Source organism: Ceratotherium simum, chromosome 12, assembly GCF_057802395.1.
Source record: "Ceratotherium simum simum isolate JZ-2026a chromosome 12, ASM5780239v1, whole genome shotgun sequence".
Classification (NCBI taxonomy): domain Eukaryota; kingdom Metazoa; phylum Chordata; class Mammalia; order Perissodactyla; family Rhinocerotidae; genus Ceratotherium; species Ceratotherium simum.
Genome location: NC_141911.1, coordinates 35,118,646 through 35,132,500, shown reverse-complemented (window position 1 = coordinate 35,132,500; position 13,855 = coordinate 35,118,646). Strand labels below are relative to the sequence as shown.

The 13,855-nt window shown below is 31.8% G+C and overlaps 1 protein-coding gene across 6 annotated transcripts in view; it reads right to left on the bottom strand.

Annotated features, from left to right (window-relative positions):
* LRBA (LPS responsive beige-like anchor protein) overlaps window positions 1-13,855 on the bottom strand; it is a 718,950-nt gene that overhangs the window by 391,515 nt on the left and 313,580 nt on the right. For all 6 annotated transcript variants that reach the window (XM_087437546.1, XM_087437548.1, XM_087437549.1 and 3 more), the window contains exon 37: window positions 2,726-2,892. In XM_087437546.1, the coding sequence (XP_087293672.1) occupies window positions 2,726-2,892 (167 nt within the window). The remainder of the gene's footprint in view (window positions 1-2,725; window positions 2,893-13,855) is intronic.

Below are 13,855 nucleotides of genomic sequence, written 5' to 3'. Positions count from 1 at the left end.
AAAAATATTGATGTAATGGCATGGGTCTGATTGTGATTTATTAAAACCACTGCCGATCCCAGGCCAGCTGCCAGCAATGCAGCCCACTGATCGTGTGGCATTAGAAAAGCCATCAATAGTGAAACAAAATAAATGACATTAATGGGAAAGTATTAGGCCTACATAGCCATGGCTACAAGCAAATTATGTGGATTCCAAAGGAGGGTCAAAATAAAAAATGCCACAAATGAAATTTCTAAATATTCTAATATGATTGAATTTACAAGACAAAATGTTACTATAATTCTTTAGATAAAACACAAAGAAATTAAAATAATTTAATCCTCTTTAGTAGAATTTTGCTCATTGTGCATATTTCTTTTAACAGACTTAGGATGGTTAAATGCATTACAGCTACAGTATGACTCTGATTTCTCTCTAATGCCATTTATGTTTTCTAGAATTATGCTAAGTGAAGAATAAAGTACACTGTGTTCGTCTCATTTATTACAACCATGTCCATAATTTACAAGCTGATTATGCAAGCCTCACACAAGGAAAATCAGGGAATAGTTAACCACTGTCAAAGAATGGTGAGCCAGTATACATTTTATCAACTACATTTTCTTACATAGTTACCTAAAAAGGAGCAAATTCACTTTAATTGGAATTAATATTGAAAAAAACTATTTTAAGGCAATTGTATTAAAGGCTTTAGGAAGCAACCAGGTGTTCTAAATAAGTAACAGTTGAATGTGACACAGAACTAAATATAATGACAAAGGAAGTATCAGTATGGAGGCAATGTGCTTTGCTACAAGATTATTTTTAATCAAATCTAAGTAAGTCATGAGATTTACAGAGAGAAAAATATCAATTCACTAATATTAGTTTTCCTCTTGATGAGACATCCTTTGTTGTTGCTGTTAATTAAAAATGCACACATTTAACAGCCAACAGTTTGACAGCTATTTTGATTTGGGAGAAAAAAAAGTAATAAACATTTTATGTGGATTTTTGAAAATATTAAAATTTCAGAATTTACTTCAATTTTTCTGGCTATATAGGATAATAGAGTTGATGCCTTTGAACAATTCTATTACAGAAACAGTAATTATTTCTACATAAATACATTTCACAGTCCATTTAGTTCTCCAAGATACTTTATCACACCAAAATCACTTCAGAAAAACAATACTTTCATGTTGATAGCACAGGTGTACTGTGCTATACAAAGGTACAGCTATCATCAGAAAGAATTGACACACTTGGCATACATTACCTAAAAGTTTTCAATTTTAAAATTGTAAAACACCTTTTAGGTAAAAAAAAAAAAAACTTTCTAAAAAAATTCAACAAATACATATTGAGTTCTCAATATGTGCCAGGCACTGTATGTCAAAGTAATATCCTAATTTACTCAGTACCTGATGTCAAAATGACTACATCAAATCTGTAACATTAACGTACATATCTTGAAACTCTGAAACTCTCAATAATACAGCTCCCTGCACCAAACACACATCCACAGTCTTTTAGACGTTGCATGATAAGGCACGAGAGAACTTTGACCCAGTCATTCATGTCATTTCCATGACCACTCTTACAGCTGAGATCAGTTGGATCAGAATTAAAACAAACAAACACGGTTCCTGCCTTTGTTCTGTCCTTTTGCCCTCGAGTCCAGTCCTTGACCTACATTCCTTCCTCTGAACACCAAAAATGATATGCCCAGAAATATAATTCATTTCATTTAAGTAGTCTTTATAATAAGCAGCATGAGATATATCTACTCTATATTAGTGAATACTTGTACTCAAAACAAAAACATCCCATAACAAGTAACTTTCAACTCAGTTTAAAATTCAGCTTTAAAAAAATTAAAATTTTCTATTTACCGGAAAATTTCTACAACTAGACTTAAATGTTTGCTAGACACATAAGCTGCTCAAGACACAAGTGGAAACCAATTACACTTATATGTAATATACAAATAATTTACTATTTTTTTGTTGTCTTCTAGAAAAAGTTATGCAGAAATGAGGATTTAAAAAATATCTCTTTCTAATAGGAAAATACAGAACTGTTTCATTAACATTACTTTAGGTGAGTCAAAACATGTTTCTAAGATTTATTGCATAAAATATTCCAAGGAGACTAAATTTTACAATTAGTCTAAGCTCCTTAGTCCTAGAAGGTAATTTAATTATTTTGTTTCTAGAAATAGAATCAAAAATAGCACTTTCAGTTTGGTAATCTTAAAGGAGGTAGATACAGCAAATAAAATTTTAAAGAAGGCATTTAACCATTTTTATCACCATAGTCCTGCAATTTGCAATGCAATTCAAGAAAACAACACATGTTTTCAAGTGTATATGTTAAAAATGTAAAAGTGTTTAGGGAATAGTTTCTTAAAATATTGTATTTGTATAACTTCAGATATAAGTGTAGCTAATAAAATAGTTTACATTAACTACTTCCCTTAACAATTCACTTCAAAATGAATAAATATATAAGCAAATATTCTTTTAGAAGTAGCTGAGGGAACTGAAATATCTATGAAGATCCATAACTGTACCCACACTGATTTTCTACTTCCCCTTTGCTTTAAATTCATAGTAGATGATAAAATACAAAATTCAATTACTCTGTTCTTCCTGTGGCCTTGATCATATCCAAAGCCATTTATCTAAACCTAGGCCTTCTATAGAAAATCAGTGGCCAAATTCTAAAGGTATCCCTTTACCTCACTGCAGAATTTCCCCAGGCTCCATGCTTGTCTGTGAGAATGTTGATAATTTTCTGGACTAGTTGAGTTGCTGTCACATGGTCTCGATATTTAGCTGCTCTTATCAAATGATCACACATCTTCTCATCTTCTCGTTTGTCCGCAGAGTACTGGGCACACAGTGACTTGGATAGGAAAAAGAAACACCTATTAATACTATAAAAATATGTAAAAAAAACCTTAAAATGCATATCTAACCCAACTATACACTGAAACAAACAGGAACTGAAAATGGCAGACATTTGTGGAATTTTTATACCTTCAACATTCCCTACTTTATCCATAATCTGCCCTTGTATAACCTCATTTGATAAGAAAAAATTAAAATTATTGATGGAAATCAGAAAATCATTAGCTTCTATACTCCCCGAAATACAACACACCTTCATATTAAACAGTACTAAAAGTACCAAAAAAATTATGTAATAGCCTATTATTTCTCTCTTTTATTAATATTAGAGTAATTTAACTTTATCAAATTATATTTTCTAAATATTTGGTAAGCTATCAAAGTTTGCTTGAAAAGGCATAATTCTAAAAAAAAGAGTCCAAGGTAAGCTAAATAATAAAATGGTCTAAAGTATACTTTAATGGATCCTCCTTTACAATTTAAACAGCAACTTTTCATATCTGACATAAAATCTATAGATATAAATCACATTAAAGGGCTATGCTTTCCTGATTATCAATCTCTGTCTCATTGTGGAACATTAGAGTCACATCTGACCTTAAAACATGATAAAAGGAAACCAAACAAGAATGTTTTGTAAAGACACAATGAACTTGTATCTATTTTTAAAAATACCTTTAAATGTAATTTGAACACATTCTTATTAAAAACCAATAATATATTCTACGTATGACATATCATTCAAAGTCAAGTACAGATGAGGAATATTTGCTTCAAGATCAAATACATGTTACTCAATTGATGGGGTATATATTTGTATATATGTGTGTGCTTATGTTTGAAGTTTGAGTGAGACTCCAACCCCAAGAGACTCTACCCCAAATGTACCATCTATCAATAAAATCAAGGGACAGGTCTAATACTTTCATTCAATTTTACTCTACATCAACTTTTCTGTTTTCCTATTTTAAGCAACACATAAACTGGGTAATATGACAACACAACAATGACCACAAAAATATCTGAATCTGAAAAGAAAAGAAATAAGCATCTTGGAAACTAACAGTTCAAATGTATTTGATTATTGCTAAAGAAATCTAAGATTTATTATCATAGAATTAACATATTAAATATAAGATAAATAAACCTAATTCTTGAAACAAATTCACTTACTTGCAGGGAAAACAAAGTAACAACTGAAGAGAGAAACAATTCAGACTGGCCATTTATAATTCAAGTGACTATTCTAGCTCTTTAAATATAAATGAAGAAATAAAGACAATATCACATTTAGTCTTTCCTTCCAGAGGCTATGTCTGTACCTAACTATACTATTTGTCCTTCGCATGAAAGCTCAGAGAGGAGTAAACTTAAAATTAAGCACCTTCCTCTAATATCCTCCTGTCATCACTCTGATCACCCTTCTTGGTGGTCAAACGTTTTCCTTCATTATTCCCCATTATGAAATGCTCGCATTTTCTCAAGGCTTTGTCAAATGTCTTTTGGCAATATCATCGACTCCCACATAATCCACTATTAACAATTTAGATCTAGCTTTTAAATTTTTCACATCTGACTCAACTGTTTTCCTAAACTCTGAGTCCACATTTCTAACACTGGGGTAAACTCTAATAATCCAATGAGCACTTAAAATTTAAAATGTACAAAACTGAACCTACCAACTTTATCCCAAACATGCTATTACACTTGAAAGGGTAAGCTTTTCTATTTCTGTCATCTGTGACTTCTCAATTTCTCTCACTTCATATCCCATCATTCCTCTTTAGCAAAATCTTTTAATCACTATTACCACTACCCTAATACAGAACTTTATTAGTTCATAATTCAGCTCTTGAAATAATCTTCTAATCGTCTTCTTATGAACAGTCCCAGAATTATTTCTAGAAGAATTTATTTTGGTAGAGCACAGATATATTTATATACCCCAACATCAAAAAAGTACATGATTGTCTAAAATATTGAACAATTAGGACCACATTTTACTAGCTAGACCTTGTGGCCTTCTATAATTCAGTAACGTGGTATATTATCTTTCAACATGCCTGCCTATGCATCCTATAAGCCAGATACACTCAGATTATATGTTACTCCTCAAATATCCTCAAGACATTTTCAAGGACCAGGAAATATATTTCTCCTATAGCTTTTACATGTGAAACAAGTTTAAAGATGTCTATTTAGAAGGTAAGATGGGAATTTGAAGAACAAACTACTAGAGAAGAGCAAGTTATGCAGAAAAAGAGACACAGAAATCTAGAAGTCCTTTTGATTCTTTGGCTGAATATACAGAGTGAAAAAAATAATTGGAAATTAAACAATTCATCTCCAAATAACTTATGGATCAAAGATAAAATCCCAAGGAAAATTAGAAAAATTTGTGGGAATCAGCTAGAGCAGCATTTAAAGGAAGATTTATAGCTTTAAATGTTAAATAAGAAAATATTAAATATTTAAGGAAGAAATAACACAAATCTTCCTTTCCTTCAGATGATAAAGGCTAAGGAAATCATTGCAACTAATTTTAGATTACAGGAATAGAAAACTAAAAACTAATATAATTTGTGTAAATAAACACAAAAATCCTTAACAAAATACTAGCGTTCAGCTATATAGCAAATGGATTCTATACATCATGATGAAGTGGAATTTATCCATGGAATGCAAAGTTGATTTAATATTTGAACAACAATCAGTATAATTTACCATATAACAGAAAAAAAGGAGAAAAACATCACCTGAATATATTTTGTTTTAAAAAAAAAAAGCATTTTATATCATTCAAAACCCTCTTATAACAAAAAAAAAGAAAACAAAACAACTCCATAAACTAGGAATAGAAAGAGACTTCCTAAACCTTAGGAAGGGCATCTGTGAAAATCATTGAACTAAAATTAGGGATAAAAAAAAGTATATCCTTTCTCATGACTTCCATTCAATACTGTAACAGAAGTCCTAACCAGTGCAATAAGGCAAAAAGAAGAAATAAAAATACAGTTCGGAAAGGAAGGAGTAAAACAGTCTTCATTTGTAGACATGTCCATGTATGTAATAATCCTAAGGGTACTAGGAAACAACTAATAGACTTATAAGTAAGTTGGACAAGTTTCTTGGATACAAGATCAATATACTAAAAATTAATTGTATTTCTATATAAAGGGCAATAACCAACTGGGAAATGAAAACAAAGAAATAATACCATGTACAACAGCATTAAAAACATGAAATACTTCAGGAGGCATAGTGGTTGGGTTCGGGCGCTCCACATCAGCAGTCCAAGGTTCCCAGGCTCGAATCCTGAGCGCCGACCTGTGCACCACTTATCAAGCCATGCTGTGGCAGCGTCCCATATAGAGTGGAGGAGGATAGGGACAGATGTTGGCCCAGGGCCAATCTTCCTCAGCAAAAGGAGGAGGATTGGCAACCAATGTTAGCTCAGGACTAATCTTCCTCACACAAAAAAAAATATACATATACACAAATCTGTACAATGTGAACTACAAAATATTGCTATAAGAAATTAAAGAAGACAAAAATAAGTGAAGAAATATACAATGTTTATACATTTTAAAAATTCAGTATTGTTAAAATATCTACTCTCTTCAAATAGATTTTATAGATTCAACACAATCTTAATTAAAAATTTAGCAGGTTTTCCTATGGATATTGACAAGTTGATTCTAAAATACATATGAAGAAAATAATAGCAAAACAATGTTACAAAAGAAAAATTGTAAGATTTTATGTTCTTTGAAGCAAACTACAAAATTAGAAATCAAGAGAGTTTAGGTTATTAAATGAAGAAAGAATATCTTTTCAACAACTTGTGCTGAAACATCTGGACAGCTACAGGAAAAAAACTTGTCTGTGCCTCATACTACACACAAAATGGTTAATTCAAAATGAATCAAAGACTTGTACACAAAAGTTAAAACTATAATACTTCTAGAAGAAAACATAGCAGAAAATCTGATGACCTTGGGATAGGCAGAGAATTCTTAGACTGGAATTCTTAGACTGAAAACCATAAAAGGAACCATAAAAGAAAATCATAACCATAAAAAAGTTGATAAATTAGACTACATCAAAATTTATAAAATCTTCTCTTTAAAAGGTACCATTTAGAAAATGAAAAGGAAAGAGACAAGTTAGGAAAAAATATTCACCATACACATAACTAACAAATAATTTCCTTACAGGATATATCAAGAAGTCTTACAACTCAATAAGACAAACCAATTTAAAATAGGCAAAGGATGTGAAAAAAAATTTCACAAAGGATATACAAATGACTAATAAGTACATGAGACGTTTAGTCAGTAGGGAAACTGAAATAAAAACCACAATAAGCTATCACTACATACCCACTAGAAGGGCTGAAATTAAATACTGACAATATCAAATATTGACAAGAATGTGGAGCAAATGGAACTCTCATACCTACCTAGCTGGCTGGAGTGTAAAATCTACAACTATGTTAGAAAACTGTGGCAGTTTCTTGTAAGCTTAAATATATACTTACGACAGCACCTAGCAATTCCACTCCTAGGCATTTCCTCAAAATGAATAAGAACATATTTCCACAAAAATATACGTATGAAAATACCCATAGTGCTTTTAATCATCAGAGCCAAATACTGGAAAATGACCCGATATCCACCTGTAGATGAATCTATAAACAAAGCAATACTACTCAGTAATAAAAAGAAACAAATGAGTGATACACACAACAGTGTGGATGAATATCAAAAACTTTATGCTGACCAAAAGAATCCAGACGTTAGAGTACCTACTACATAATTCCACATTTACATGAAGTTGTATAACATGCAAAACTATCTATAATAGAAACTAGATGAGCAGTTGCCTGGGGTTGGGTCTATGTATGTAGAGAGGAAATGAATACAGTAAATCACAAGAGAATTCTCTGAGATGATAGAAACTTTTATATCTTGGTAATTAACAGTTAGACAAGTGTATATACTTGTCAAAACTCATCAAACTGTATGCTTAAAATCGGTGTATTTTATTATATATAAACTATACTTCAATAAATAAACTTTAAGTTTTTAAAAAGTGAATAGGCAAGGCACTGAAAAGGAAGAAAGTAGTTAAAATACTCATATCAAAAAAAAATGAGCTCATATACCAAATAGGTAAATAATCTCTATAAATCAATAAGGAAAAGACAGATAACGAATAAGAAACTAGATAAGAGACAAACAGGTGCTTCACAAAAGTAAAAAATAAATAATATATACAAGCAGGAGAAAAGATGAACAGCTTCATTTGTAAATAAAATCCAAAATAAAAACACAATGAAGTACCACTACACAATTACCAGAATGCTAAAATAAAAAGCACCGATCACCTGTTGATGAGAAAGTAGAATAATGGGAACAGCTATTTACTGATGTTGGGAGTGGTACACTCTTTTGCAAGACAATGTGGCAATATCTATTAAAATTGAAAACATCAATACTATAGTCAAGTAAGTCCACCCTACAGAAATGCATGAGCATGTAAGACTTGTAAAATGGTCAAAGCAGCATTATTATAACAGTTAAGAAATGGAAACAACCTAATTGCCAATCAACAGTAGAAGAGATTATGAAAAACTAATGGTCTACTCATGTAATGGTATATTACACAGCATTGAAAATGAAATAGGAAAATGTAACAAACTAAATGAATTGCACAAACATAATGTTGAACTAAAAATGCCAGGTCAAAACACACACTTTATGATTCCACTTATATAAAGTTCAAAATTGGTAAAGAAATTACAATGCTAAAAGAAACACACTTAAATATTGAAAAAAAAACCAAAGCGAATAAGTCATTCCATAAAATCAGAATAATGTTTAGTTTAATAAAGCAAAAAGGGATTGTGCCTGGATAGGCATATATAGAGGGCTTCTCACAATGATTTCCTTTTAGTACCAAGAAAAGAAGGTAAATCAATAAAGTTAAATACACATTGTTTCTAGAGTTAAGTTTCAGTATGTTTTATGACTAACAGATTATAGATAGTGTTGCATGTTATACAACTTCATGTAAATGTGGAATTATGTGCTAGGTACTCTAATGTCTGGATTCTTTTGGTCAGCATAAAGTTTTTGATATTCATCCACACTGTTGTATGTATCACTCATTTGTTTCTTTTTATTACTGAGTAGTATTGCTTTCAACACTAGCCTTTTCAAGGCTAAAATCTTAAAAATATTATAGAGGCTTTTTAGTAATATTTAATGTTAATTGAAGTGTATTGGTTTTACAAATTTTGTTTTAAACTTTTTTTAAAGAAACATATACTTGCTTTCAAAAACAAATCAAAAAGTAATGATTTATATGAAATAAAAAGGAAGTTCTTTCTCCCACCTTCTCCGTTTGGCCAGTTGTTTTCTACAGGGGTAGTGACTGTTAACAGTAAGATGCAATTCCTATATAAATGGAATCGAATTAAACATCATTTCCATGTCAGGACATATAGTTCTACCTTCTTTCTTTTTCATGGCTACAAACACGGTATTACATTTTTAGTTAACTAAATATATCTTCTAGTAAACACGTTTAAGTGTACTGCCTTACTTCCCAATTTGTCTCAAAATCACTTACACTATAAATTACTTGTCTCATTGGAAACCATTTAAAAGTGAAATCACCTAAGGGACAACAAATTAAGAACCTTTTCAATATTTCACTTTTGGAAGTCTTTGCACTTGATCCTTTAACTAAGATTTAAAGTCTAATCAAAAAAAAAAAAATTATCCACAGAAATCTTACAAAGACTCCTGAAAAAGACTTAGAAAAATGAAAGCTTAAAACCTCAACAGCAAACAAAAGTCAACCAATGACAATGTGTGACAGCCACCTTTAATTCTGAAGTGATTCTTCTGTCATCGGACGCCTCAAAGTATTGATTCTCTCAGCAATGAAAAAGCCTAAGCCAATGAAACAGATATAGTATCATCCCCCCGATAATAGCATTCAAGGTTAAAACAGGCAGAACACTTATCAAAGTATCTCTTCCATTTCTTATTGTTTTAATGGACTGGATACAATCTGTTGGGTTCTTATCTCTGCAAACTGCAGTCCTCAAACAATATTTTAAAATAATCTGAAGATTAATATAGGTTCTAATTTTTTACTTTAGACTTTTGATAATAAAAAACTTGTTCCAAAATACTTTTATATGGTTTCTGTAAAACTAAGACAACATTAAGAAGAGGGCTATAGTTTCCACTTGTGTATCAAATCCACACATAGCATTATGTTTATATTACTTCATTACTTTATTAGAGTTATTTATTAACAATAAAAATCACAAAATTCTTAGGTAAATACCAAAACATCTTCCAAAAAGACAAGCTGATTTGTTCAACAATGCTTGCATACATCATACATCAGTTTGGTTAATAAAGTAAAATGTGGTTAGTATCTGTGATCAATAAAATTAACATGGAAATTAAGCAAAGGATAGGGTTAAACCCAAACAATTATATTTATGAACCACATATCGCTAGCCCAGGAAAAGAACAAAATTCAAAATTCTAACTACAGTTTCTACTGAATACATATAATTTTCACACCATCATAAAGTCAAAATATCATTCCATCATAAAGTAAAAAAGTCATAAGTTGAACCACCATAAGTCCAGGACCATCCGTATGCAGAACCAGGGAGAGTTTCACAGAGAAATTAAAGGCTAACTGTTCACCAAGAACAAAGGGCTCATTTAAGATAGAAAAAATAAATTATAGCATAATAAAGAGGCAAAAAAAATAAGAGAAGCTTAAATAAATACCTTTTTGAAAAGCAAAGATAAGAATACTAGAATAAGACACGTAATTACCAAAGCCCTCCCTTTTTAAATACTCTGATATATACTTGTTTATATTTTCTGTGGATACCTAATGTATTTTTACCCATTTCCTTCACAAAAATATTATTGCTCAAAGGTTTATATAAATCACTTAACATATAAATAAACTACATTTACTTTGCTTATCTGAATATTTTATATTGCTACAACTTCTTTAATTCTTATCCAAATGTACTACTAACGTAGACTAATTCAAAATAACACATCTGAATATCAACTGGCTTTTAGGTACTGCTTCTCAAACTATCTGTGATGAAGAACTAGTTTTGGTTTTTACTTTTTGAAATACACTGAAAACTGATGCTTTTTGAAATAATCTGACATAGCCAGACATTCAAGCTATAAAAGTTTCGAAATACTTATTCAATTTCTGTACTTATCTCTTTGTGGACTAGTAACAAGCAGTTTGGTCAACAGACCACATTTAAGTAGCGCTAGTATAACAGATAAATAGAAGGAAACTATTTTTATCAACTCAAGTACTGCCATCTTGCTTTCTATGATAAAATATTTGATCTTATATTCAGAGCTTTACTTTATACTAATAAACCATAAATAACAAAGCCAATATTCTAATTTCATACGACCAAATGCTAAGTGATAATTGTTGTATGAAATGCACTACAAAGATTTTAAATTAGCTTAGTTTCTTATCTACCTTTACTTTACAATTCATTAAGAAACAGCAATGTTTTTACTAACACATAATTTTGTAAACTGTTAAGATAACCAAGATATTTCATAAATTGAAAGCTTGAACAGAGGCTTGATATATCTATGAGGAATATATTCAGAACTTTTCTGAATTTTTTCAAAAAGAGATTTTCAGGAAGAGATTTTTCAATACCATTAAGAGGTCCAGTTTTCTACCAAGAATATACTTTATATTATTAGAATATACTGAGAAGATAATGAAAAAAAAACATTTTTCAGTTTGGATATAATTTGATCAGCACTGCTCACAGATATAAGTTTAATTTTAACTATGCTATAGTTCCTTTGCTTTTTTCTAGCTTCTCATCTTTAATGGAGTGCCCAGTAACATAGCTTTGTTATTTGAAGCTAAATGAGCATCACTTACAATTTTCAAACACAGGCAGAAACATCACCTCTCTTCCTTTGCCCCAACAACGATAGTTTCTTTAAATTTCACAAATAATTCTAAAAATTATGATTTTTTTTATATGTATGTGTATACATGTGCCGTGAATAAGTATGTATATGGTCTGTCCGAAAGTTACCCATAGAAGACTTAGAGCAGGAAATGTTGTGAGCCCAGCTTTTAATCTGGCCATTATCAAGAAGCTAAAATAGAAAGTGAGACAAGTTAAAACACATCCTGGAAGAATCTCTAAAAATAGTGCATTCCAGAATGAATACACCAGACTTTAGAAATATACTGAGAAATATTATGATTGCATAGCTCAGGTATGGAACAGATACCAGAATATATATGGTAAATTGGGCTGAGAATATCCCTTAGAGAATTTGATGGTCTCATTGCCAATCAACCTGAGGCAGGAAAAATAATGAACCTGGGAAGAAACAATATTTTTATCCCTAAGGCTGGAGGCAGGTGCGCCTGGACCATAAGAAGAAAAAATGTGGTCCAAGGAGCCCCCTATGTGGAGGAGCTGAACTAGCCTCTGCAACATGGCAAAGGGACAAGGGCTTGAGAGAAAGAGGTCAAGAAAGGGTCAAGACAAATCTCCTATGTAGGAGCATGGCCTATGAATTCTAAGAGATGCAATAATATTGATTTTTATTTTCCTTTCCTGCACTGTGATGCACTTCTATCAGTGCTAGGCCCACAAACGAGAAAAGCAGAAGTCTATGTTCATGTTTTGGGCAATGGGATAAAGAAAAAACAGCTACTTCCAGGAAAAGCCACTTGTGTGATAGTAAGACATAGCTTCCAGAGCTCTGACACAGCAGGAGCCTGGATCAAGGCCCTACGGCAGAAGTGAGAGTTCCAGATGAATGGTGGGATATGTAAGCATTCCTTGGATATTCTCAGAGATTACTTAGAATAGAAAAATGCTCTCCCTTTTATAGTAAAAGTTATAGCTCCATTATTGAACTCTTAATATGGAGTTACAGTAACAGGCACTTTACATTTATCAAATCCCATTTACTCTTCCCAAAATTACTCTAGGTAAGGATCATTATTATCCTGATTTTAAGATGAGGCAATGGTGTCTTAGCTCAATAACTAGTAAATGACAGAGCCAAGATTAATGCACAAGGTTATCCGACTGGAAAATCAAAGCTATGCTAAACTGCACCATAGGAATCATGTGGTCTCATTGATAGGGTGCTCAAACTATAGTGATTTGGACATTTAAAAGGACTAGAATACTCCTATAGTTAACTATGGCAGTATTCTATCACTTTCATGATTACTTATCAACATCATTTTTATCTAAGGTAAAGAAAATAACAATGACAGAAAAGCTACAATTAGAAATATATATATTGGGGCCGGCCCGGTGGCGCATGTGGTTAAGTGCGCGCGCTCCCCTGCAGCGGCGCAAGGTTCGCTGGTTCAGATCCCAGGCGCGCACCGATGCACTGCTTGGCAAGCCATGCTGTGGCGGGATTCCATATAAAGTGGAGGAAGATGGGCATGGATGTTAGCCCAGGGCCAGTCTTCCTCAGCAAAAAGAGGAGGACTGGCAGATGTTAGCTCAGGGCTGATCTTCCTCACGAAAAAAAATAGACAGATAGATAGATAGATAGATAGATAGATATAGTCAAGCTTATCATTTCACTGTTCCTATCCTATAGAAGAAGAAATATGTATAAAGAGGTTAAAAAAGATAACCAAAACCATAATAGAAGTAAATACCAAAGCTGAGAAGAGAATTGTCATTCTAATGCTTTGCTATTAAGCTATGACTCAAGATCTATTAATCAATCATCTCTTCATGAAATGACAAAATTGATTATGCAAAGTGTACAACACGAAAGGAATGTGGCAAGACAATGGGGTGCATTAATCACTAATGCAGAATCATCATGGGAAACAGAATGGTATCTAAATTCTTAGCTTCA